Source organism: Pezoporus wallicus, unplaced genomic scaffold (assembly GCF_028554395.1).
Source record: "Pezoporus wallicus isolate ANWC-B61680 ecotype Strahan unplaced genomic scaffold, APGP_CSIRO_Pwel_v1 contig_3817, whole genome shotgun sequence".
In the NCBI taxonomy this organism is placed as follows: domain Eukaryota; kingdom Metazoa; phylum Chordata; class Aves; order Psittaciformes; family Psittacidae; genus Pezoporus; species Pezoporus wallicus.
In genome coordinates, this window is record NW_026635157.1 from 15,338,169 (window position 1) to 15,365,826 (window position 27,658).

At 37.7% G+C, this 27,658-nt stretch overlaps 1 protein-coding gene across 1 annotated transcript in view; it reads left to right on the forward strand.

Annotated features, from left to right (window-relative positions):
• MAN1A1 (mannosidase alpha class 1A member 1) overlaps positions 1–27,584 on the forward strand; it is an 85,428-nt gene extending 57,844 nt beyond the window's left edge. The window contains exons 4-5 of the mRNA XM_057409673.1: positions 1,783–1,863; positions 27,284–27,584. Coding sequence (XP_057265656.1) covers positions 1,783–1,863; positions 27,284–27,382 — 180 coding nt within the window. The 3' untranslated portion in view covers positions 27,383–27,584. The remainder of the gene's footprint in view (positions 1–1,782; positions 1,864–27,283) is intronic.
• Positions 27,585–27,658: the final 74 nt, after the last annotated feature.

Below are 27,658 nucleotides of genomic sequence, written 5' to 3' on the forward strand. Positions count from 1 at the left end.
TCCTAAGGTACAGACAACTTCCCTTTTTTAAAAAGAAGTTAGTTTGATAGCTTTACTAGTTAAACTGCAACTTCTTGAGTGTTTCTAAGCTATGGTTCTTCTCTTGGTTAAAAGCCCCTCATTTTAACATTTCTCCTTGTCAAGTCAAAATGGGGTAACACTCAACTGTTTTGTCATATTGTAGAGACTTGCTTGTGTGCAGCTGGATCTGAGGGCAAAATAAAAAATAACATTGCTTACTTAGGATTTGACTGCTGAGTAGAAATATACAGACTTCTTTGTGCAAACTGTATGTGGATGCTGATTAAAAATATGAAAAGAGGGTAATGATCAAGGCGTGGTGTCTTAAATGCATAATACAAAAAATTATTAAAAATCAAGCCAGAAAGAAGGGTAAAGTTGGTGTAACAGAAATCAACTACTTCTAGGAACAGTTCACTTTTCCTACCATACCACTTCTTCACGTAAGACTTCCATGTAGAGATGAATGTCTCTTTGACATGAAATTATAAAACTTCTTTAACTGTTTTGCAAATGGCTGTAATTCCTGTGCTTTCTGAGAATACTACTAGCCTAGAATAATGAGCTTAAGTATAACTATGTAGCATACAGCTTTCAAATGTACCGTTAATGAAATGTCTATTTCATTAATAGCATCTGCTTCAGCAGCTTGTATGAGGAGTTCAGAATGAGCTTAGGATTTTGATCAAAGGTTTAGAGACGTGTGCAAGTGAAGTATTGGAAATCTGATAACGTTAAAACAATGAGTATCTTCAAGAAATGTCCCAAAAGACCACCCCTTCAGCAAACGTTCAGGATTACAGTGCCATTAATCTTTGTCATTCAACAGTAAAATCTTTATTCACATTACCTCAAAGTCTTCTTTTTGTCTATATTTGATTTCCAGAAGCAGATGACAGTGCATACATACTGAGCTTTTCTTAAAAGGCCTTCATATTCCTTGACAGATAGGACTGGTTTGTGAGTTAAATAGTCATATTAATCCAGAAAGGCAAAATATAAGGTTTGGAGACAAAATATTCAGCTCATATATCACTCAATTTACTTTGAGCAATTGAAAATCAAAAAAGCAATTTAATTCAATCCTCACAGGAAACACAAGTGTCTGTGTTTTGAGATAGATAGTGCCTGGATCTGCACTGCTCAGTACAACAAACTTAATGTCTGTCATCAGTAAAGACTAGGCCAGTATGGGAAAGGATGTCACTGCAGTGCTGAAAGACCATCTGCTCCCTAGTGAATACATATCATGATTACATTTTTGTCATGAGCATGTAACTAACTCATTCTAGCATTACCTCCCATTTTACAATAACTTGTATTTACACTGAAGTAGGAAAGCTCTTGATACAACATTCTGATCAAGAACTCCTACAGTGTCTGAGAAGAGATGGCATGTGGTGTGAGGTAGTGGGGGACATATGACCTTAGACCACTTCGTGTTTATGAGTGCTGAGCCATCTACAGGAAAGTGCTGTGGATGTGTGGATTTAGAGAAAGCCCAAGTGGAAGAGATTAAAAGTTAAACAGGATGAATATAATGGAGAGGTTATTTTGTTAACATGAGGAAGAAAATAAAATACTTTAAAATGCCCTTAAATTAACTTATGTTGTCTTTCCCTATATCTTATGTTCTGCTGTTTACAGGTGTTGTAGCTTAATGCCTACATCTATATAAATAAGGCAAAAGAGGCAAACAAAATGTTACAGACCATACAGAAAAATATCACAGAATAAAACTGTGTCTGTTTATTTCAACAGAATGCTGAAATTTCAGTATTTGAAGTGAACATTCGTTTTGTTGGTGGACTACTTTCAGCTTACTATCTTTCAGGAGAAGAGGTAAGAGATTTCCACATGGTTTATCTTAATTAAACTTGTTTTGAACTTTGAAAATGACTTGTACAGCAGAATTCTGTCCAGGGGTTTTCTTGCTTCTATTACTATTGTTTTATGTAAGTATTAAAGCTATTACTTCATGTAAGTGTTAAAAGGTTTTATTTTTTGTTCCCGAGTTGAAACCATACCCAGTACATTCTTACTGGACTTTGTGCTGGACTGTGTAATTATGGAGCTCCTATGCCGCAGTAGTGGTAGATTTTTTTTTCATCAGGTTCTTGCTTCACAAATTGGTTTTGACCATATCCTTTAACTCCTATGAACTGTACTTCTGTTGGCCATCCTGAAGCTGAAGCTTCAACAGACATGGAAAACGCATGTTAAGAATGAAAACATAACTGGTAAACCTATACATGTTAATGTCTTTAAAGAATCAATATCCCATTAATCTCTAATGTCTGTCATGTTTTCTGGAGAGGATGAAGAAGTAACTTCATCTAAGCGCTTTGACTAATGCGACTATTTCTGTGATGTATTTGGAGAAGGTTATGCTAAGTCACAAGTATTGCGATATTTTAAATTTTTAGCTTGCTATTGAAAAGTCTTTAATCTTGCTAATTTAAGTTCTTGTTCCTGTTTGTGGATTATAGTAGTGTTTTATTATAGGATTAACACAAGTTAATACTCTTTAACCTCAAGTTGAATTTATCATCGGATTTCTTTAAATCCAAGGCAATTACTGGTGGAAACTCCACGAGACTCTAAAGACGTATCATTTTCTTTCATATGTAAATTTCCCCAATACTGGGTAAAGCTCTGTTTTGAACCTGTCTAACTTGAATTCTATGGTGTCCATGTTGTTTTTTGTTAGTTTATCATTATGTTAAAGCTGTCCTAGAAGGCACTATTGGGTCATGTACCTGACAAAGCAGTTATGAGGAGACAGTGTTGCTTTGACATTTTTACTTAAGTAGACTTACCTTTTTATTTCCCATGGTGCTGAGGGTAGGTGATGTTGATAAGACTTTAATGTTTTGAAATAGACAGGCTTTCTTATTGTATCTATGTTATAATTTTCTCAGGAAAAAATTTGCACATAGACACATTTAAACTTCATGCTTAACAGTAATGACAGAATTTGAGAAGTGGTTGGTAGCTGACTTCTTGATCTTTACTAACTGTTGTTTTATTTAGTGTGCCATCACCAAGTCTTGAAGGAAACAGTTTGTCCCTCTACAGTAACTCAGCACCCAGAAGTATGAGTATCTAAAGGTGTCTAGATTTGAAAGCTGTTCCTTCTGCAATGAAATAGTTATACCTTTCACTGCTGATTTACTTCTTGCAAACAGGAGTGAATTTTTCCAGTTTAACCTATTGCTACATTTTAATTAACTGATTTTGACAGAAGCAGAGGATGTTTGACAGACAAGCTGGTAGAGGACTGCACGTGAGCCTTTACATCAAGCAGCAGTTGTCTGACAAGAAATGCCTGAAGCATTTGTCATCTGTGCTTCATATATATGTTGAGAATTTATATCTTGTGTCTGTTAATAAGCAGTTTCACTTTTAATCAGTGCATATATTTTCTCCTAAATAACACCTAGTCATTGCTTCTCACCCATTCCCTCATTTTGTGATGAGTGGCAGTTTTACCACCACCTCTTGCACTAGACTGATATCAACATCAGCATTCAAATAAAACTCTTGTACAAATTAAATGAGGAAACATTTAAAACTGAAGAGTGTTTCACACAATGGTTAATTAAGTGGAACTCTTTGCAGTGGAATATTGGTGATACTGGATCCTGTTGTCCATTCTAAAAATGGACAGACTCATTAATGAAAGTAAAATGGGTTCCTAAACACAAAGATGGCATATATGATTAAGGAGGGTCCTGAGCTCTTGTAGGCTGGGAAAGACACCCTCCATGCTTGGTTTTCATACTCTTGGATGGACAGCTGCTGTCCAAGGCAGAGTGATGTTCCTAAACTAGCAGTTGTCCTAGTGGCTTGATGAGTGCAACTCAGCATGCTCTGCCTTTATCAGATTTGGGGAAACTTCCCCATTTGTCTCCTAAATCCAAGATACTGAAGCAACAGCCACTGCTGCCTATGGGAAGAGAGGGGTGCAGCCATTCTGAGGACAGAACAGCTGTGCAGCTGTGTGAGTTTTCCCATGCTGTGTCTGTCCTTCAGTGTTGCTTCTGCTGACAAGTGTAGAAAACACTCAGAGCCCCAGAGGCTGGCTGCCACCATAGAAAATATATCTTTAATCATCCATTAGTCCATTATATTAGTAGGCATTCTAAAGAGGTGGAACAACTTTTATGCAGGCTGTTAGGAAGATTAAGCTTTCTCAGTTAAAAGCTCATTTAATTCTCTATCAAATTAACTATTTAAAAATCTTATATTTGCTGTGCTAACTTATCAATATCCTAATTTAAAAGAGCTATGTTTCAGTAAAAGGAGTGACGGAAATAGTTATTGTTTGTACTTCTGAATTACATTTCCATGGGTAATGATCCAAAGCTGCAACACATTGTATGTTCCATAATCGTTTGTAAGTCTAACTAATCATGATTAAAGAATATTCTGTCATAGAGTAGTTCCTAAGACATTCTGCTCACATAATAATTCATTTAGATAAAGGCACCAATGTGAATAATTCTAAAAATGAACAAATTTAATACTTTGCCTCTCGATACCCGTGTGTGGTGCTCACTTGCAAATAGAGCTATGAGATGCATTCTGTTAAACTTCTTACAATTACTGCCTTACTAGAATGAATAAGTGCTAGAAGTGTCATATACTGTCACCTCTTTTTTACTGTTTTATGATTGCTAACATAAGCTAGAAAGAATTATAGTCAAATGTCAAACTTTGTTTATAAAACAGCTGCAAATACCAGAAAACTTGACTTCAAAATGAGTAACTGCTTAAGGACTTCTCTTGTTTTTGTTTGTTTTTTTTTTTCCTAAGTCACTCATAATAATATTGCATGTGAATGCTTCCCTGGTATTCTTCCATGAGTCAGCGGTTGTAAGGAGTTGTTAAAAATAAACCTGGCTCTGTTAAAGCACTGCTAGTATTGATTTTGTTTGTTTGTATAAAAGCATCTAGGGGAGCCTGTAATATGGTATGTTTAACCCATAGGAACAGGGCTAGATTGTTCAGCAAACTTTCTTGATAATTTTGTTTAAACTTTAATTCATTAGTAGATATATGATTTCTAAGGAACTTGGTATGCAACCTTTTTTAGTTTTGTACTGGAAATAAGATGTTTAGTAAGGGAGAGAATTGTTTTACAACTGCTTTGCTGTAGTTACTAGTCTAACATAAAATTCTGGTACAATGAGGGTCTGGAGTACTGCATGAAACAGGATTCTGCATATGCAGATAATTGCTTAAAGCACACCCAAATGTAGTCATATAAGGAGATAATTTGTTAACTGTTGGAGGAGGACAAGAGTGTATCCTCTAACAGCAGCTAAGACCTTTCTTTATGGATATGACAAACATTTGTGAACACTGTAATGTTCACTGTTGGGAGATACTGATGCTGAAAGTCATGATAGTTGTATGACATTGCTTATAGGGAATATAAAAGCCAAACTACTGATGTGACTACCTCTTCAGATTTACTGATAGTTGCTTCTCATGGATACTGCTAAAGCTGTGTAATTAGGGGACTGTTTTACTTGAAGGTTGGTTCTGCAGTCAGGGAATACGTTGCCTAGGCAGAAAGAGAGGGAGCTTTTAATAATTGTTGTTTGGATGAGTAGCAAAAAAAGTAAATCCAAAATGCCCTGAAGCAAATAAGGAGCATGTGAGTTTCAGATCCAGCTGGTAAGTTCCCCAATTCCTTTGAAGCATTTCCATTTTTTGAATGAGATGAGTAATTTATTTTTTTTTTTTTTCCGCCAGAATTTAAATATTTTGGATTTAGCAGCTGTTCTTCCTGCATAATACGACCTTCTCTTTTCTAGGACTCAAGATAGTTACCTTCACTGGAGGAAGACAAAATAAATTTGATAATGATGTTCATGTTGCCATTTCTCTCCATGGCATGAAGCAGAAATGAGACAGGTTTTTATTTTTTCACTCGGGCAGGATATCTTGTTTGAAGGAACACAAATTTATTGTGATCGGGATGAAGGAATAAAAAAGGCACGACAAACTGTTCTTCATGGTGATAAATGTTGGACTTTCTGATTTTCATCTGTTTTATTACTTTCTACCAACTGTTAATTAGAAGTACAAAGGAAAAAAGAGGGGGGGTTGGAAGTGATGACATATAACCTAATTAGTTTATATCTGCATTTAGAGTAGGAGTTACAGTACCACTGTTCAAAGTCATATGGTGAACTTGGCCTCTTGTCTGACTTCAGAGCTAATCATTGCCCACTTAAAACAACCATCTATCAGTGATGGTAGTGCTGTCTTATTAATGAGGAGCATATGTGAAATAATGATGCAGATGCTATTGATGTAGAGCTGCCTTTGCCATGCTGACCACAGAATATCACTGACTTCATGTAGTGCTAGGACATTCTCCAGAATTTAGCTGTAGCTACTTTTATCTGGCTTTCCATCTCTTATAGAGTTCTTCCTTCATAGAGAATATTTATGTACCATAAATACAAAGAAAAAAGAATGTTTAGCAATATGGAATAATAGGAGTTTTTCAGTTTTACAAAGGTATTGACCTATTTCTGCAAATCAGGAATATAAGTTCTAGTATAGGTGCCTTGGGGATCTTATCTCACTAGTGTGAGAATTGACCACATGTTTTATCTCCCACTTCCTTTCACTTAACTTGACAGTAATGAACAAGAGGACTTTTCCTTTTATGTCTTAGCTTGATTTCTAATGCTGTTTGAAACTCCAGGCATACTGTATCAGCTTGATCACTTCTGTCTGTATGCTGCTTAGCTCCTCCTTAAGCATCTCCACAGACTGGCAGTAGTGTTTACTGTTTATTAGAAATTAAAAGACTGCAATTGCCTGTAGTTTTCTGCAGCCCTGTTTTCAGATTTGGGTACTCTTTGCCACCTACCATCCATCTGCTGCCACTTTAAGTGATACATCAGTACTTCACTGGTGTCATGTGTTAGTTCTTTTAGAGCTCTGAAATTATCTTGATGATTTGTTTATTTTTTATTGTTTTATGATTTCTTTTAACTTCTGTATTTTATACAGTTCTCGAGTCATTCAGTTTGGAATGGACCTCAAGAGGTCAGCTAGTCCAGCCTCAGTACTGGGACAGAGCATTAGGCTTCTCCTTTTAATAATTTCCTTGTATGAGGACTTGCCTGGGCTCTTCAAGACTGAACATTAGGGCAAGTTTAGCTTTTCTGCAATGGCTTATTTCAAGCATTGCACTGTTTTACAAAGAAGTCTCTTAATTGTTCCTCCTGGCTCTAACAGATACCATGTTTCTCTTTTTTTCAGTTTAGAAACTTGTTTTTCAAAGTTTACTTTTACCCTCACTTAATAGTTTTTTGTTTAACTTGTCGGGCATTTTCAGTTCCTGTATTTCTTAATTGGACTTCTTATACTTTTGCTTTTAATTACCTTCTTTACAGTCACACCAAAGGAAGATAGAAATCATCTGAACCTTTTGATTTGAGAATCCTGTGGCTCTGCACCTTATCTTTTATCCTCCAAGGAATCTCCTAGCCTTTTACCCATTTGGCTGTTCTTAAGTTCATTTCAGCTGGTCATCTTGATTCTCTTTCCAAACTTAAACATTACCAAAGCAAACTCTTTTTCTTGTGTTTTTTTTTTTTTTCCTTTGGTTGTTTTTTTTTTTATTCTTTAGAACAGCATGTTGGTGTATGTGGCCCTTGTTAGATGGCAATATGTCAAACCAAGTCAAGAGCTACTTTTTGCCTTGTACACCCTGACTTTCTGCAAGAAGCTGTCATTACAGTGTATAAAAGCATAGTTTATATCCACTCTGATGTAGCACTTACCAGCCTACTCAGGGACAGAGAAGGATTTAAAATCTCTGTTTCCCACAATCACAGTCTGTAATCTCCATTAGTATTTCAGTCTCTTCACCACCTCTAATAGGTCTAATGTTCTTCTCTTTCTGTGCTAGCTGCATCAAAATGTACTACAGAATCTCTGTGGATTCAGATTCTGGAGATCACCTAAACTCCTAAGATTTTCTTTGATGTAGACAGTTGTGATGTTGAAAGCAGACTGCCCTTCAGTCTTCTATTTCTGTCTCTTAAGTTCCTGCAGTGCAATTATACTGTCACTGTTGATAAAACCTATCTCTGTGAAATAAGTTCCTTATACCCTAAAAGCCTCCTTGTTCCTAATGCTTCTGTCCTCTTTCTCCAGTGCTACTTGCTCAGCTGCTCTGTGCAATTCTGCCTCTCAAGCTGAGATAACTCTGTGGAAACTTCAAAGGATGGTAATAGAGATGCTGATTTCCAGTCTTGCACTTAATTCAAGTTTTGCTTCTTGGTTTTCCTTCTCTTTCCTCTCTGCATTGGAGATACTGATACTACACGCACATACCACAACCAGGAACTCTCTTTCAGCTCTATAAGTACGTAAAGCCCTGTGGAGCCTCCACCACTGTACACCAAGCATGCAATTAGCTACTATCACCAACAATTTTTGTGCCTCATAATAATGTATACTAATGTCATAATAATGTCTACTAATGTATAGTGAAAATAGCGGCAATTTACATTCATTCAGTGAGCGGCTGTCTACTGGAGTTCAGCAGTGGGTATGTTTTAGATGTCTGTCATCAGTATGAGTATCCACAGCAGGAGGACAGGGAGAAGCTATGGTGTTAACCTCCTCTAGCTGCCATAACCAAGCCTACTAAGAAACCAGGAACCAGAGCCCTACTTTTGATCTGAGAAACATGAGTTTAGAACCCTGACCTGTACATAACCATATTCTTCACTTTTTGTGGTTTTAAGTTTCCATAACTGAAAGAAGTTTGTTAGGGGAGTTTTTTCAAAACAACAAAAATTTATTTTGTCACATGGCAAATTTCTTGGACTTTTTTTTTGCATTCATGTATTGACTTTAGAAATAACTAGACCAAAATGCTTTATTGCTCATTACATTAACAAAAATCCCTGCTCACCTCCAAACTACTATAGCCTGATACTAAAGCTGGTAAACTGTTAGAAAGTAGAATGGATGATAATGAGAGCTAAGTAATATCTAATTGTGTTTGTAACAGCTGGTGTGTTTGACATGAGCTCATGAGCTATTTTATTAAGTAGAATTCAAGCAGCTGAGAGAGAGCTGATTTGTTTGTTCTGAGGATTTGGCTCTCAACCAGCTCCCGCAGTTTCACTTGATTGTGGCTGTACAGCACAGTTGGAGAGGACATGTTTACCAGATATACTAGTGTGGGTTCTTTCCTTTTGAGCAGCAGCTCTAGAGAGACCCAGAAGAATTCTTTGTGTGGGGGTTAATATATTATACAGAAGACATGATATGCTATTCACAGTCTGTCCAGAGTCACCGTGCATCCTCAAAGTTCAGTTTCTAAGACATTTGTCTCAGTATTCAGTTCTGTCATTTTGCAGCACCAAATGCAACTGCAGTCATAAAGGAAAAATCATAAAAAAGAGTAAAAACTTTGCCTAAAGAGTTGGGGGGATTGTTCTGTTCTGCAAATTCAATAGAAAATGTACAAGATAGGGTTAAATACAGGGTTCTGTGGAGCCATTTACAAGTAGTGTTAAGATTGTTGCAAGTATCCTAGCTATATTTAAAGAATAATATATATAATTACATCTGAGAATTTGACTTATTTCTGCAAATGAAAGCCACATAAAAATACCTCAGTCAGTGCTGACGGAGTAGATCAGCATTAGTTTACCCTCCTTTAATTCTAGGCTATATAAAATATTTTTGAAAGTGTATTCTCTCTGTGGGTATATTATAAAAGTTCAAGTAGGTGATAAGTAATAAATGTTATTGAATCATCGTACTGATTTTTTTTCTTTTTCTCCCCAAGGAGTACAGGTGGAAATTGTATATACGAGCATTTTACTCTAGGCATGGAGTAACTCTTCATTTCTTCATTTAAATCTTTCACAGCTATAGCTACTTTATGTAAGATTCCATTTTGTGCTTTGTCTCCATAGACTGAGTCTGATACAGAAGTTATTTTTTACTAACCTGGGAGTTAAGTAGAAGATAAAGCACCTTCTCTTTATGAGCTTGGAGAAGATAAAAGCATAAACTATCCATCCAGTAGAAGATTCCCGAATTTTTCATTCTATTGGCAACTACTAAAGGCATTCCATCAGATTCCCAAATCTGATTTTAGCAAAGAATCCTTCTACTTTTGTACCTTTTTGTTAAAATTTAATTTACTTCTATTAAAGACTATGTAAACATTAACTCTACGTATTTTAAATATAAAGTGTATAGAAATGTGTGATGAAATTGGTTAAGTTTCTTATACAATTTGCTGTCTGAAGGATCAGGTTAGAGATTTGTTACAAAACAGCACTTTGTGCTACATACAAGTCCCGCTGCTTGGAGCTTACTCGAAATCATTGAGAAAACGAATGCCTGAAATCAGAAACAGACATCATTGCTGTTCTTGTGTGCCCTTCATGCCTTCAGCAATAGGTACAGATAATGGTATCTTTGTTGCAGAAGAAACAGATATTCCTTTAGTCTCCTTTGGATTTAGCAATACACCTTGCTCAGCAGATCAAACCCGGAACAGATATAAACAAAGTTCACTAGCTGTAAGTTGGCATGAGCTCCTGGGATCAATTTATGGAGAGTGCTAATTGGCCTGTGTGGTTTTTTGGCAGGATATATTGTTTGTGATTTTCAAACAACAGAAATCTGAAACATTTGAAAGGAAAGATGAGGAGGGAGCTTTTCCCAAATCTTTTGGAAATTGCAGGAATCCACATGCTATTTGTTTGCATTGTTTGTAAAAATGCAACAGTTGAATAATATTGATGAATGGTTGACAAATGAGTGCAGCCCTGTCTCTCTTGTGCCAAAAGCTTGCCTCTGCTGTACACAGACTGTATTTGAAGCCTATGTGCAAATGATTGAGAAGGAATTTGGAAAAATTGTTCACATGAAAAATCCTGTGCCACTTCCAGCACAATGGATGCCAGAGAGGATTTGGGATTTGGCAGGTGATGGCACCTAAACAGAGCTGTCATGAAGTACTTGAAAACCAGATCTTTTTTTATCTCAGACCAGTCAATATAAGCGCTCATTTTGCATAGGGCAAAGAGCATAGAAATAGGCAAACTTTGCTTAAGCCAAAGACTGAGAAGAGGATGAAGAAAATCACTGCCATGAAGATTTGAAAGGTGAAAGAGAAGTGAAGAGCTGTAGTATGTAACACCACTGTTTTGTATAAATCTTGCTTGCTTTCCTCAAGGAAAAACAGTTTAGGATGTATTTAAACAGCAGAGTCAGTTTCTTAGCTCACTGTTTACATTGCAAGTCTTTTGTCAACAAGTATTACATTTTTGATTTTCCACAGGTGTTAGCTGGTTAGGTATCTTATTGTTTAATTTTCTAGTAAAGCATAAGGTATGAGAGGTCAGGAGGTCGTCAGATATTCTGAAGAACTTGGATTTTGTTTGATGTGTTCAGCTCTGATATTCTTCACACAACACCTCTGCTTACAGTAACTCACTTGACCTTGATTAACTCCTTCAAATGGTAGCTAAATAAGACATTACAGTATGAGGGGACTCTTATCATTTAGCTACATGAGGACTCAAAAGCTTATGTTAACATCCGAAAAAACACAACCTTGTGTAAACTGACAAAATCTAAAGCAAACAAGGAAGATCATTCCAGCAGCAGTGTTACTGGAGTAGAGTCTCAACCTTCAATTAACAGAAGGTAATCTTCTGGCATTGAGGGCAGGTTCCATTGTTTCTTATGATTCAGATGCATTGAACTACTGAAAAGGCTCTGTAACAAGTTAATCTGAAGAGCTAGATATCTGGTTTGTTTCTGTTCTTCAGCCTTTGGGCAATCATCTGCTTTTGCAGGCTAAGCAAAATAACCATACTAGTTGGTTTTGGAAGCTGGTTCAGTCCAGTTAGTCCCTTAAAATCGTGCTGTCCCTTGGGGGCAACTTGTCCTTAATTTTTGCAAGCATGACTAGATAATTTTACAGTCCAGTAGATCCTCAGGATCATCATAAAAAAAGGAAATGCTATGAACTTCATTCTTTTCTATTTTTCTTTGAAAACTTTTTTGTTCTTTTCAAACCAACAGCTGCAGAACAGTCAGCAGCTCACAATACCATTTCGTAAAGGATGCCATTTTCCCTAACTTGTTCTTAAAAACACTATTCATAGTATAGAGACAATTTCAATCTTTTTGCTTTTATCATGCAAAACCAGTGAATAATTCAAACATTCGCATCAGCATTTGCTGCTGTAGTGTGCTTACAAACATCATTCAGACTCTGTGCAGTCTTTTCTCTCCAGAGTTGCTTTTATTTCCATTTATATTCTAGAGGGAGGAACAAATAATCTTCCTGATTCCAGGCAAGATCAATAACTGCTGAGGTGCTCTGGGCAAACATTGCCACACTGCTGCAGGAGACTGAGGATGGTACTCGCACGTCTGGGTAGACTTACTTCAATGTAAAATGCCATCAGCCTTTCTGATTTGCTTTAAGGTTGTATGTTAAGCTAATATGGTTATTAACTGACCCAAGGCCAAAAGTAAAGACTTACTGAGATAACAAGAACTCCTTGCTCAACCAATTTTTTCTTGACAGGCTATGACAGCTGATAATAGAAGTAATGACTGTAGCTGGTGGTAAGATGCCCCTTTTTAAATCTTACCTTTAAGACTTCTTTTAATATCTAGTTCCAATTTGAAATTACAGTTCAAGGTACTGTAATGTTTTAATTTACATACCATCAAATGTAAAAATAATTAAGTGAAACTTGCAAAGTATTCTCTCTAGGAATGGCTGTATGAAGTGTGTTCAGTCAAAGAGTAAAGTAAAACACTAAAGCCATGTCATGAATTTTGGTAAAAATTGAGAATTATGAGACTGTCATGTCTTTTTTTTGTCCTTGTTTCAGGGTGGGGGGATGGAAAACCAAGTAACAATGCCTATGTATGCTGATATGCATACTTGAAATCTTTATGAATACCTCCATTATTTCCTCCAAATATACACTGCATTCACAAATAGTGTTAATCTTTGAAGAAGACATCTTATGGCTGTTTAATTACAGGAATAATTTTGAGGTTTTAACTGTAAAAGAAGTTTTAACTGCAGGGAAATCAGAGAAGCTATTGAATAGCTCGTAAATTTATGACTTGCTGGCAGCACTGCTCTTCAGCGAGAGCATTTGTTTCTTTCTCTTAAGAATGGGAAATGTCTGCTTGCCCTCTTATGTTTTAGTCACTTGAGTTTTATGGCTTGTCCAGCAAGAGAAATACTCTTACAGTAAACAGAAAGGAATTGAATTAGTCTGTCTGATGGTTTAACTTACAACATAAAAGCAGCTTCTTAAATCATAGTTCTCTCTTGAAGCCTCCTGTTTGGCTTACATAAAAAGAACTACAAGAGAGTTCACATTTCTTATATTTAATTTAAGGAAAATACACAAGCACTTTATTTAGGCTTGGTTTTGATGTGCCTGTTATTCAGCAGACAATTCAGTAACTATTGTCTTTCAGAGAAGTCTGAACAATAAGAAAGCAAGTGCTGTGTTAAGAAGCCATCATCTTCTTTTCCTGCTATACAAAAGAAGTTTTTTTCTTGTTACTTGATTCTATTCTGATTCTATAAAAAGCCAGCTAGATGGTATGTCAGGGGTCTGGTAAAGGAAGGAACCTGCAGAGCCTGCTAAATTTTAACACATTCCTCTCCCCTGAAAAATAATTTCTTAGGAACACATCATCAATGCAACTGCTGGCGTTACAGAGCTCACCTGTCATGGAGTCAAGCTAAGCTATTTGCACAGCTGCAAATCCAAGCTGAATTTACCCAAATGGGCACCTTGTCAATCCCATTGTTTTTAATGGAATTTATGTCCAAAAAAATTAAAGAAGTAGTTTCTATGATGGTTGCGGTTGTGACATATATGAACATTTATTTGTAATCCGAGAAACCACTAAAATATTAGGGCTGGAACAGATAAAACTCTTGGCTCCTTTTCCATATATGTGTGTATATATATATATAAAACAGAAGCAGTCTGTAGCTGCTGGTGGTAGGAAAATATCAGGCTGTTTATGATCAAATGGCTTGTTCCTAAGCTGTAAATCTAGCAGAGTGACAGTTGGCACTGTCTTTGTACTTGTGATCATTTTACTTTTTAAAGTATTTATGATCTTTCCAGTATCTGAGATCACAAAATCTGGAAATTCCTGTGTCAACTTCAATCCTAGCATAGCATAAGGATTAAAAGAAGCACTTTACTGTTTAAACGTGGGGCAGCCTTAATATAAAACATTAATTTTCAGTGAATACTCTTTTATATTTGTGTCCTGGTTTTGGCTGGGATAGAGTTAATTTTTTTCTTAGTAGCTGGTGCAGTGCTGTGTTTTGGCTTTAGTCTGAGAACAATGTTGATAACACACCAATGTTTTAGTTGTTGCTAAGTAGCGTTTACCCTGATCAAGGACTTCTCAGTCTCTCATGCTGTGCCCCTGAGGAGGGGCACAAGAAGCCAGAAGGAAGCAGACACAGGACACCTGACCCAAATTAACCAAAGGGGTATTCCATACCACAGAACATCGTGCACAGTATATAAACTGGGGGCAGCTGGCCAGAAGGGACTGACCGCTGGTCAGGGATGGGCTGGGTATCAGTCAGCAGGTGGTGAGCAATTGTATTGTGCATCACTTGTGTTTCTTGGGTTTTATTCCTCCCTCTCTTTTCTCTATTATTGGTATTGTTGTTATTGTTATATTTTACTTTATTTCAATTATTAAACTATTGTTGTCTCAACCTGCAGGTTTTACCTTTTTCTGATTCTGTTCCCAGGGTGTGGGGGGGCTGGGGAACGAGCAAGTGGCTGAGCAGTAGTTAGTAGCTGGCTAGGGTTAAACCATAACAATTTGATCTATGTTTAAAGAGCAGAAGAAACACTCAAAAAGAGTAGGCTTTAATTTATTCTACTTGTAGCCATGAACACATCAAATTAATGGTGAGTGGAATTGCCCAAGTGTGAAGAGGAACAGAGAATCTCTGGTAAAGGGCATTAGAGTAAACTTCAATGCAAATGAGACTCTTTAAGCTGTTTGTGATTAATGAAGACTCTGTAAAGCCTGGAACTCCACAATTCTGTGCTGAGCTTGTTTTAAAACTTTGGTATTCAAATTTGTCAGTTTGGATTTTCATCCTGCTTTGTTCCTTGCCCTACTCCTTTTGTCACCTTTGTTATATGTAGTTTGCTGGTTCTCAGTTGTTATTAGGTTACAGCTTGCTTCTTTCTAAGGCAAGCCACTACTACCTTACAAGAGGAGACTTGCTGATAAATAGTTTGTTCCAATGTTTACACCAGACAGAACTCACTTAGGACTGTTCTATGACACTGCCCTTGTGCAAGCCCTGATGCTCTACCACAATATATGTATAACATTTATATATAACTTTCAGCAGAAACTGAAGCGCAGAAGATTTCCTCCGAACATCAAGGAACACATTTTTACTGTGAGGGTGACCGAGCACTGCAGAGATTGCCCATGGAAGTTGTGGAGTCTCCATCCTTGGAGATACTCAAAAGCTATCTGGGCTTAGTCCTAGGCAACTGGTTCTATGTGGCTCTGCCTGAGCAGGTGGGGTCAGACCAGATGACCTCCACAGGGTCCCTTTGAACCTCAACCATTGTGAAGTTTCACTCGCAGCTTCATGAAAACACAGCCTCTTGGCTATCTGGAGCACTTTGCATGAAAAGAACAGGGAAAAAGAAATATTTCCTTTTTTAGGGCCATGACACCAGCAGTAGGAATAACTCTTTCCAGAAGGAACAAGCCCTGAGCTGGGTGATAAAAATGCCTGACTTAAAATACTGGCGATGGTGTCAGGTTGAGACTGTGGTGATTCAGGAAGACTGCCCTTTTGAGGAGGACCAGAACAAAAAGACAAAGTAGTTATTTTTGTTTTCTTGGCTTAGCATGTTGACCAGGTTTGCTCTGCAGGTACCCATGTGGTCAATGCAAGGAAGATGGCAGAATATAGGAGATTCTGAGTCTTGCACCCTTCTGTCCAAGGATCATTTCATTTTGATTCCAACTGCTAAGAGTCGTTTCATTAAGCTATTATCCTGAGGTTGGAGAAAAATATTGAAGTGTGTAAATGAATCTAGGAAAAAAATGAGCAGAAGAAGAATTAAAGTGGGCAAACTTAGTATCCTGTTCATGTTGTTATACTTGCATATTTGATAAGCATCATTTAAAAATCCATTAACACCAGGACAAGACTTACAAGTATCATGTAACACTGGCTGAAACAGCTCTTCATTTGCTGTTCAGTTAACTGTAAAAAGCGAATAGAATAACCTTTACCTATGCAGAGCGATTTCAGCTTTTTCTATGCTGTGGACTAGGAGCATACTTTGGAGTGAAGGTATCACTGAATCACTTGAATGGTATCAGAATTAAAGATACAGTTGTATTTACAAGGCCAGGACTGAATCTTCTGTTAGCATTTTATGCTACATTAAGGATGTAATTATTGATTCACCATGCAAAGTTTATTAGGCTCCTCCATCGCAGCCTTGCTTTCACACAGATGGTGTTGCAAATCACCTCTCAATGGTCACCTGCTTGAACGGAGAGTTTCATATGCAAAGTGTTATTCTTTGTTTAGATGTGATAGCTTGCAAAATGTAAAATGAGGCAGCTATTTAAATTTGTTGTTACAGCACTTGGGCTGGGTACACAAGATTAAATAAAAAGAAAATTAGGAAGCAGATGCTTGTGGCTTAACGGAGGAATTCTGCTAAAAGATACTCTTCATTACTGGTGGATATGAGTAATTTTACTAAGGCAGCTGTTTCCTTAATCTGGAAAAACACAAATCTCTAAGATGACATCCAGATGTTTTCTGTATCGCTTCACAGTATAATGATTTTGCATTGTATATGCCATATTTTTAATTTCATTCATATTTATTTACATCCAATATATTTTCAAATGCATGTATCATCTTCCTAACTGTAGAACACCTGAGCTCTAAATGCATGGTATATTTTGTGGTCTTTACATCCCTGCCTGGTGTTAGTCTAAGAGTTGCTTCTAGGGTTGACAGTGTCTCTCACCAGCATCCAAGCATTTGAATATCGGATTTCTGCAGGTTTGAGGGGTGGTTGTTTTGTTGGGAACGGAGGGGTCTTGGGAAGGAGTTTTTTACTGGTAGTGTGTTTATCCTTCAGTTGTGCAGTTTCATGGTGCCTCTTACAATGCTGCCTGTTGTTCAAAGCAGGATATACCATAGTGTTAATAGGTATATAACGGGTTCATGTCCTGTTCCAGTTATGTGGATATTGGATAAAAGCAGAGATTTGAAACTTCCACTAGTTCTTAGGTGTGTGCTCAGTCCTCCATCATGGGCTGCTGACAGTTTTAATGCCTGCTAGCTTTGCATCTGCCCTTGCTAGAAGCACATGCTTTATTTGACTGGAGAACTGGGATTCCAGGCTTTTTATTGCTGATGGGATGCAAGACTAGCATCCTAAGTTTTGACACTGACTGACTGACACTGAGCTGTTTCCTAATTTATTTATGTGGGGTGGTGTGGGATTTCAGAATCTTAAGATTTGAGCACAGCTTTTGTAGGAGTGAACCTTGCTACCTGTGGTTTGGGTCTCAGGAGCCAGCTGCCAGCACACAGTTGTTTGCACATATGCAGCAAATCCAACTCATTACTCATTGTTCATGCTGTATATCACACCTCTTGAAAAACTGAGGCTGCCCTGAGTTTGGGATGAGGAATTCCCAAAGGATTTACACATAACAAATTCTTTTTATTACAGGCAATTGTTAAAATTTGTTTACTACGTTCATCACCAGCTTTTCTTGAATTATGACAACAAAGATGTTATTAAATGGTCAGTTCATGAGCTTTCCAGGTGTGCTAATGGGTTCTAGCTTTCAATTGTGCAGGTATACATAAGCTTTAAAAAAACCTAATGCTTTCTTGACATTAGTAGATAAATTAGTAGTTACATTTTTTTCTTTTGGTCTTAAAGTTCTTCCTGGTCAAAAGCTCTTGGAGTTTATGTATGTGCAACCAATCTAAAATGCACATGTATAGCACAAAAGGAAATAACTAAATATAACTGGAACAAACTCTTCCTTAATTTTTTTTAATTCTGCAGTTATTTAGCAATTCCTTCATTACCGTTTTTAATGTTCAATTTAGATGTGTATAAGCTACCGTATGTTTCTTTGGTTTATGCCTTTCCTTCTTTCTGCCAGTTCATCTCATATATTACTGGCCTTTCTAAGATAAGATTTTCAAACACAATGTATTACTTAGAAATTCTTTAGTAAAAAATAACTGAAGTCTGTTGGCTGCTGCTGATATCTTGAAGGGTTTTGTGCTTGTTGCTATGTACCTTTGAATTAAATCTGGAAATCTCTCACTAATCCAGTTACTTCCATTTGATTAAGTTCTCTACAGTCTTTTCTGCAGGGGGAATCTCTTCATGGTACTATGGGGCTTCTTTGGTACAATAATCAGTTTGAGAAGAAAATTAATTTTCTTGTCATCAGTGAAACCATAACAAAAGCAGGCTAATTGAATTAAGGAAGGGATTTTTTACCCCCCCCCCCCAATATAATCTACTTTTTGTAATAAGGATCTTTGTAAGGTATGTCTGCTTCTATGAGCTGGTGACCAGTGTACTGAGTATTTTAAAGTGCAGTACAAATCTAAAGGCTTACCCATGGTTGTTTTTATTTCCTCAAGTTGTGAAAAAGACAATACTAGTTTGCAGATGAGATCATTGTTGCTCACAGGTGCCGCAAGCTGCCCGAATCTCTCCAATGAGGTTGTTTACATACTTCTATAATCATGATTTTCAAAAGCTGGAAACTTGTGTACACCTGAATGGCCACGTCATCTTGGGTGCCATGAGCTTTTGCAAGGTTTGAGCTTTCTGATACCTGCTGCTCTTGCATATGTGTTGCATGTAAGCTTTGGATTCCCATACTGAAGCTCTCATTATAATTACTATCCTGTGGCTGTTTCAGCCTTAGATTGGTGTAGAAAGTTCCCTGTTAACTACCAGACTCTATTTTCCAGACTCTCCCTGCTGAAAATCGCTTGCTTTTAACATATTCCAGCCCAGCACTATATGATGGTAAATGCTGAGCAGGATTGTGAGAATGGCTGCAGATTGTCATTATTTTTAAATGAAACATCCCTCCTGCTTTATACAGCTGTGATATTGTTTGTATGTCTGAGGGAGAGATTTGTATAGAAACTAATGCTGCTTTTAGAATTTTAATGAGACCATCTGAGATTAATTACCAAACTAAGGGTGGGGTTTTGTTGTTTAATTTCATCCTTTTCTTGAGATTTCTGACATCTCCTAACCCAAAGATGCCCCTGCTCTGTGCTAACAGCCTATTTTGTGCTCCCTCTGCTGGCATCCTGATAAGAGAGAAACCCAGCAGGTTGTGTTTTGATAATCTCCAGGGAGGAGGCATCTTTTCAAATTCTCAATACAATAAAATGCTGCCCTGTCCAGTCAAGTTTCTCATATCAAGGTGTGGCAAACCATGCTTTGTAAAAAAGCTAAAGCGCACTTTTTTTTCTTCATGCTGCTTTTACAGAATTGGTGGAAATTTAAATTTCCAGCCCATAGTCATGTCCTTGCTGTCTGGGCTGACTGTTCCTTGAATGCTCCTGTTAGTGGGTTTGGCTTGCCTCTGCAGGAAAACTTCCCATATCCAGACAACCTTCTGAACTTTGGGTTGGTGCAACTCAGGGAGAGCCAGCCCTGCTCTGCTCAGCCACCAGTGACCCTTTAGTCTTGGGGATTGAGGGGAAGCTTATTAGCTCTGGACAAAGTAATAAGGATGGGCAAAGGTACTCTGAGTCTATGCATGAAAAATGGAAAGCTTCCTCAAAATGCAGAGTGCTGAAGAGCATGTTGCTGACTGATTTCAACATGTGCACTCATGCTAGTTAGCTCTGTCTTATCTTTGGCCATTGTAGGTGTAGCCTCAAGCAGAGCCACTCATTTTTAATGCACTGTCCTCTTCTGTATCCTGGTAAGAAGATATGAGGTTGGGTGCAGCTGTGGGCTGGTGGTGGGCTCATGCATTGGTGTGGCATTTCATGTGTGCTTCGTTTAGGTCCAGCAGGACCAGGGCTGGCTCAGAGCTAGCAAGCTGGTCTTGGACCCAGTCTCTTTTCTGAGGAAAATGCTGAAAACACACTTTCAGCATTTCTAGATCTGGGTGTACAATAAATACTGCTGTGGCTTGAAAGTCCTAAATGAAGTCCGTTGAGCTCCTTCTGTTGGTACTGGTAACCACACTGATGTGAACCATTCCAACACTTGTTTCCAGGATTGTTATTAACTGTCTCCTCACCTTGTAGCACAGATAATTCATAACTGACTTGGTTCAGCCAGCTGCAAGTGATGACTGAATGAAATTAAACTCAAAACCACCTGCTAGTGTCAAGGCGACAGTAATTCTAAAAGCAGTAATTGCTGCTGAATTAATGCCAGCAGCTGGGTAACTTATCCAGGTGTCATAAACACGAAAAATACGTTACAGGAAATAGTTTCAAACAGGATACTTTAGTGTGGTATCACTTGGTATTGAAGGTAGTGGAAGAATTCAGCTTACTGTATTTCAAGTGTTCTGGTATGTTAGATGGAGTGCCACAATTTTTGTAGCATTTCTAATTGTTCATTGCAAAAATTAAACAAATGCAAATATAACAGAAATCCTGGTTTGTCTTCCAGGGAAGAAGGTATTGGACCAAGTTCTTCTAAGAGAGTTCTCTTTTGCTGGCAGATCACTTTAAACCTAAACCAACATTTGTTATGCTGAAAGGATTTCTATTCAGTGTTCTAAAGTGCAGCAAAGCGATCTGTCCCTGTTCATTTTTCTGTTCTCGTTTCCTGCTTTTGCACTGAAATATTCTTTCCTTACCCTACTGGGAAAGGCAGTCAGGTACAGGAAGAAAAGCAATAAATCTTACTTAGTGGCTTGTCAGTTTCTATCTATAAATATAATACAAAATGAAAGATGTTTAATTTGACACAATTAGAAAAGTGAAGAAAATGTCTTTGTGAATTGAAAAAAAAAGAAGGATTATTTCCTTTGATGTTAAAATTTATTTTCTGGTTCCCCTCATATGGAGGACTTTTTAAGGCAGAATTCTGGCTGCTCTTTGATTTATGATATTGTACTATGTTACGCTCTTTTTTAATTAGACATGCCTCATACACAAATCAAGATATTTCTTTGTTTCCTGTGTTTTCTTTTCTTCCTGATTAGCAACAGCATTTAAATCTATGATGAGGTAATCTAACATTTTCAAAGGGGTTTGTCATTCCAGCCAGAGGAAATGTTTTTATTTATGCAAAGAAGTTAACATTCTTGCACTGTAATGAAAGCCAGTGCTCACCAGATGATAGCTCTGGTCTCAGCCCTGTAGTTGCATCTGTGCAGGCAAATCCTCATTTCTTTGTGGGAACACTGTTTACCCTAAAAAAAGTTTGATAACGGACACAAGTTTGTAAAATCTGATCGATTGTGGGATTGGGTCTTATAACCATGAGGAAGCAATTCTGGATGTATGACCTCTTAACAATCTGTTTCAAAAGAAAAATACTTCTTCTTCTGTAAAGCCATTTAAAAAAAAATCACAAAACACACTTTTGGTATCTGCATGACACAAGGTTGTGTAGAGAATGACAGTAACTGCTTTAAATTAAGTGGGTATTTGGAAAACATAGTTCCTTAAAATCACAACTTCTTTGTGTCCTAATTCACACACAAACCTGTGCATTTGCATAAGTGGCACAAAGTAAACAGAACAACAAAAAAAAACATACCCAAAAGACTTTTGTAAGGAAGAGTGCCTCTTTGTGACTGAATTAAGGTCACATCTGAGAAAAAGAAGATTTTTATTAGAAAAGCAATTACTGTAGGAAAACTGCTGATGGAAGTACTGACTGTGTAAGTGTGGTTACTTTCCTTAGCTTTTTCAGTAAGAGTGCTAGCAGTCCTACTAGAATGAAAGATGCAGATTATAGTTCCTGAGGAAGTGGATGACTTCTGGCATTGGGATTTACAACATCCCTAGGTACAGTGTTGTGCAAAAGCATGCCTGCTAGCATTTTGGGCAGTGGTTGTCTGGTAGGTGAAGTTGCCAAGTTACTTTGTTCTTTCTTCTGAAGACCAAAAATATTTCTATATATTTAAAAAACAATTAAGAATGTCTAATAGAATGAAAAAATAATGTTTTGCCTCTTGGCTTGGTATGTGAACTGCCTGTGGAGGTACAGTAATAGGAAAGCCAAGTTTGCATAGCATTTCTTGTTTATGTATTACTACTTTCTTCTTGGAGTAATGGTGATGGCTTGGAGTGACTTTTGTGTTTGTTAGGCACTTGAGATTGCTAACTCAAAGGATAAAGAAGGTGCTGCTTTGCTGAACATTGAGCTTATTTTAACTAACAATTCACAACCTACTAATATAAGTGTACATCTGAATAGAAAATGTACTAACTCTATCTTCTGTATAATCTATTGTGACTATAGTAACTAACTAATTTGCTTTAGTGCTAATTTTGAGTAGGACTGCAGAGTGTGAAGGGATCTGTGTTTTGTACCATGAGTCCGCCTTATACAGAACTGTCATACAGCGTGAATCAATATCATGCAAGTTTGTTAGAGGTCTTACATATTTAAAGATATTAATAATACTTGGAATTTAACAAGAAGGATTACCTCGCATCCAAAATCTGTCTTCTGGCAAAAATTAGGTTAGAAAGAAATGCTTAAGAAAGCATTTAATATCCTACCTGAGCTTATAGCGTTACACAATGATCAAGTATTCAATGATTTCAATTATCATTTCTATTCTGCATCACAGCGCTTCACTTAGAATAATTTTCTTTGATGCAGTATAGTATCTAATTGAGTTAAATGTCAGTGCAATTTTTAGTGGTTTGGTTTCTTTTTAAAGGCAGCCATAGTACTTTCCTCTGAATTCTCAGTTTAAAATAAGGGATTGGTGACAGTGTGGCTTGCTCATTGCATCCCCTGATAAAGGGATAGCTGATATGTCAGGTAAATAACTCCACAGTCCCTCTTCCTTAAAAAGTATGCAGTCTTGATCTTGATAGAGCAGCAATGCAAGTCTTAAAGGCCTTGGGAGTGGTTTGTAGACTTTTAGACTTGTAGAAAATATTTAAACTGTGAGAACTAAGTGTGGGTGGAGGCAGAGGGCTGTGATAGCTTCTGCCAGGTTTGATCCAGTTGGAGTACTTTGTGTAAATAAGCCTGTGTTACTGCTGGCTGAGCATCCATGAGCAGAGGCCAGGAAAAGTCCTAAAGCCTTTCAAAATAACCAAAGTCATGGGAAATTCTGCTGTAGAACTTTTCCTTTATTATGTATAATGTCTCTCAGTTTTGTACTCTGTTATTTCTGCCTTTAGTTTGTGCATCTCAGACATGGATGTCATACTTTTTGCTTACTGAAAAATTACTGAGTGATAGTGGGGAGAGATTATGGCATGGCAAAAAGTTGAAATTCATGTCGGCAATAGAGACATCAAGTAGAAGTTCCTATTCTTTATTTACTTTCATTATCTGAAAAAAAAATAGTTTACACCCGGTGCAATATTTATTTCTTGTTCAATATTAGGTGTTTCTGCAAAAGAAAAGTATGGTGAGAATTGTGGAACGTGTGCAATAATTGCTGTACCTGCTTTTCCTATTACATTTTTTTCAATTGTTAAAGCTGCAAATTGAACAATAAGACGGTTCCTTTATTAATCTTCCCCCTTTTACCCTTGCTGAAGAGCATCTTTTTGCTGCATGAGTCTGCTGTCATGGTGTTCAGTCATTCAGAGTGGTGGTGTATTCTTGTCATTCTTTCCTATACTGTTGTGCTTAATATAGTGATTTAGCAGTCATTCAGCCATGTTAAATTAGCCCTTCATATCGGATGTGTTTATTTTTTGATAACCATTCTTTTTGACATTTCCATGAAGTAGGCAATTTTATTTTGAAAGAAATCAATTAGGTTGTTAATTTCTAAAAGAAATACAATATAATTGAAAAAAATATGAGTAGGTAGAAATGTGAAAGTAAAGCATTATTGCTGTGCATCAAATCTTTAATTAAGATACTAAAATGTTACATTTTTGTCCAGAAGCAATTATTGTAACTTACCTCTGAGTTTGCATGTAATCTTTTTAATGAGGAAGAAGTAACACATCCTGTAAGTTACTGTTTGTAGTTACAGTAACTACACAACTAGTTACTGAGCTTGGCTGCCACTGCTGTGGTTAAATATGTATGTGCTTTATGAAAGGGAGATCTCCTTTTATCTTTAAATACATTCTTTAAATACACATATAAACAGAGTATATATGGCACCTTTAACCACATTGCATAAAGTACAGTGTCTACTCTCTTTATCTGTAGCAAAAGATAGGGTTTTACTCTGCACAGCAAGAGCTACAGAAATTCAGGATCTTTGTGTGTCCATTGCTTGGGAGGGTCATCATAACTGTTCTCCTGTTAATACTTCAGTGTTTTAGAGATACTAAGGTAAGCTGATGAGTTGATTACACCATATGTAGTGAAAGGCTGAGGAGACCTCTCTTGTGCTGAAAGAGCAAAGCATAGGTTTGGGTTCAACAGACCAAGGTAGTGTAATGAGGGGAAAGTTTGTAGGCTCCTGGTGGGTTATGGTCACTTGCTTCTCTCAGGCAAATCTACTAAAAGATGATTTTATTCTGCACCAAACATTTCTGAGTGTCCCTCAAGGTTTTAACCCTTGGGGAGTCTGAATTATGTGCTGGATGAAGATCACAAATCCATAACTCTCAGCAGAATCCACACAATCAGTGATCAGGGGAGTCAGAAATAACATGGATTATGATAGGATTTCTGAGCAAATTGTTTTCCTTGCTGCCCTGCTTCAAGTTTCTCCCAGCACTCACATGCAATCCACTTAAAAAGTTTTCTGACTCCAGCCAAAATTCAGCTTCAAATGACTTAACATCCCTCAGAATACCTTCTACTGTAATTCTAAATCATGGACTATTGTCACAAAAATCTTGAGATCTGTGTCATATAAAGATACTTTGGGGTAGTCTAGAGTTTTTTTACAAGTAACATGATTATTCCAGAGTTTTACATTCATTTATGTGTACAAGGCGCTGGGTCTTGTGCACAAAATACGCAAGAAAATTCCAGGTCCTGAAGGAGCTGGCAAATGAAGTTGCTAAGCCACTGTCCGTCATATTTGAAAAATCATGGCAGTCAGGTGAAGTTCCCAATGACTGGAAAGAGGGAAATATAACCCCTATTTTCAAGAAGAGGAAAATGGATGACCCAGGGAATTACAGACCAGTCAGTCTCACCTCTGTGCCTGGCAAAAGCTTGGAGCGGATTCTCCTGGATGGCATGCTAAGGCACATGAAAAACAACAAGGTGCTTGGTGACAACCAGCATGGCTTCACTAAGGGGAAATCCTGCCTGACCAATTTGGTGGCCTTCTATGATGGGGCTACAGAACTGATGGACAGGGGTAAAGCAGTTGACATCATCTACCTGGACTTGCACAAGCGTTTGCACTGCCCCACACAACATCCTTGTCTCTAAACTGGAGAGACATCAATTTGGTGGATGGACCATTCAGTGGATAAAGAACTGGTTGGATGGCCACGCACAAAGTGTTGTGGTCAATGGCTCAATGTCCGGCTGGAGACCAGTAATGAGTGGCGCCCCTCAGGGATCGGTGTTGGGACCAGTCATCTTCAGCATCTTTGTCAGTGACATGGACAGTGGGATTGAGTGCGCCCTCAGCAAGTTTGCCGATGACACCAAGCTGTGAGATCCAGTTGATATGCTGCAGGGAAGGGATGCCACCCAGAGAGACCTTGACATGCTTGAGGGATGGACAATGGCAACTTCAACAAAAGTGCTTTTTTTTCCTTCTAAAAAAAATTACAGTGTTTTGCTACGCTGTGAGATGCAGCAGATGTACAAGTTGATTTCTTAGACATAAATAATAATTTATCATAAACATGTCTGAGAGGAGAAAAAATTAATTGAAAGGAGCTGTTATTAGAAAGGGAGAACAATGAAGGTGACTTTGCTATCTTGGCCACTACACCTGGGATAATCCCTTTCACCATTGCATAGGATCTCAGTGTAATTCCAAGCAAATAGGCCTTGAACATACACGTATTGAAATCACTAAATAGGTTTCTATATTTAAGTTGGAACAATATTGCTTCTAATTAAAAACTATCTTACTAGAGCCCTTAGTGCTCAAAAAGTCAGGTTAATGTAACTTGAGCTGAGCTGGTAGTGGAAGGAGAGCAAAATTTTCTTTGTTCTAGCTTTGTAACTATTACTGTGGATATGAAAGTTCCTCATGCTAAATTGTTTGCCAATTTGTGATCATGTATTAAGTGTTCGTGGTCTTACCGCTTCTTGTTTTTAAGATGAAAGCTGGAGCACTTTAGATGCTAAAGATAAGTGAAGTCTCAGTTACCTGCAGGGATATATTCCAATATTTTTATGAATCATGGCATTGACACCATCTGAGTATAAACCAGCTGTATAAAAGAAGTCCCTAAAGACTGTAGTGCTGCAAAAATACAGTTTTTCTTCTTTTTTTTCTGAGGGGGGTGATGTGGTTTGTCTGCAGACTGCCTGTACAGCACATTCACAGTATGGCAGGCACAAAGCAATCCAGCCTGGGTTCCTACAGCATGCTTAGCTGCTGTTAATAAACCTCATACAGAGCAAAGGTGGCATTTCTGTGGCTGCATCCCTGCCACTGTGGGAGGAGATGCCGGCTGCCTACCAGCCAGCCTGGGTCTAGCAGCCTATCTGGAGAACAGCCCTCTCTCTGACCCTGGAGTACCTGTCAGACACAGCAGGCAGTGCGCAAGAAGCAAACCGGAGCTGGTGCAGCCACGCTGATGTCTCTGGCTTGATGCTAGTCATGCCAGATGCAGGTCATCTGGGTATCATCACTGCATGATCCTGCTGTGTGAGTTCTCCACTTACTGTGTGTAATGGAAAATGAGACGCGCTGCTTCGTTCCTTTGACGTCACTAAAAATGCAGGGATGCTTTGTTGTGCTGAGATGACTTGTACTGTACACTTAATAATGGTATTATCTAAATTAATGTAGTAGGAGCAACAATGCATTTTCCAACACTTTGTTTCTTCTTAACTTCCAGGTTTTCCGCAAAAAGGCAGTAGAGCTTGGAGAGAAATTGCTACCTGCTTTCAACACTCCCACCGGCATACCTTGGGCATTGCTTAATATCAAGAGGTAAACCAACTGATCTTTGGTGACTAAAGGATAGAAAAAAAGTTATGCTGAAACCATCTTCACCACAGAACTGTTACAATTGCTACACAGTTTTTGTCTCCCCAGTTACATGAAAGTTGATATAATATCCTTAGTTCTATAGTTTAAATTTGGAAGTTTAAGTAGATATATGTTGTATGCGCAGGAATGCATATAGAAGTACATTTATTCATGTACTGGCTGCTTTTTTGTCAGTTAGTATGTTGCCTATCACTTTTACTGAAGTCTTTCATTGCTTTTA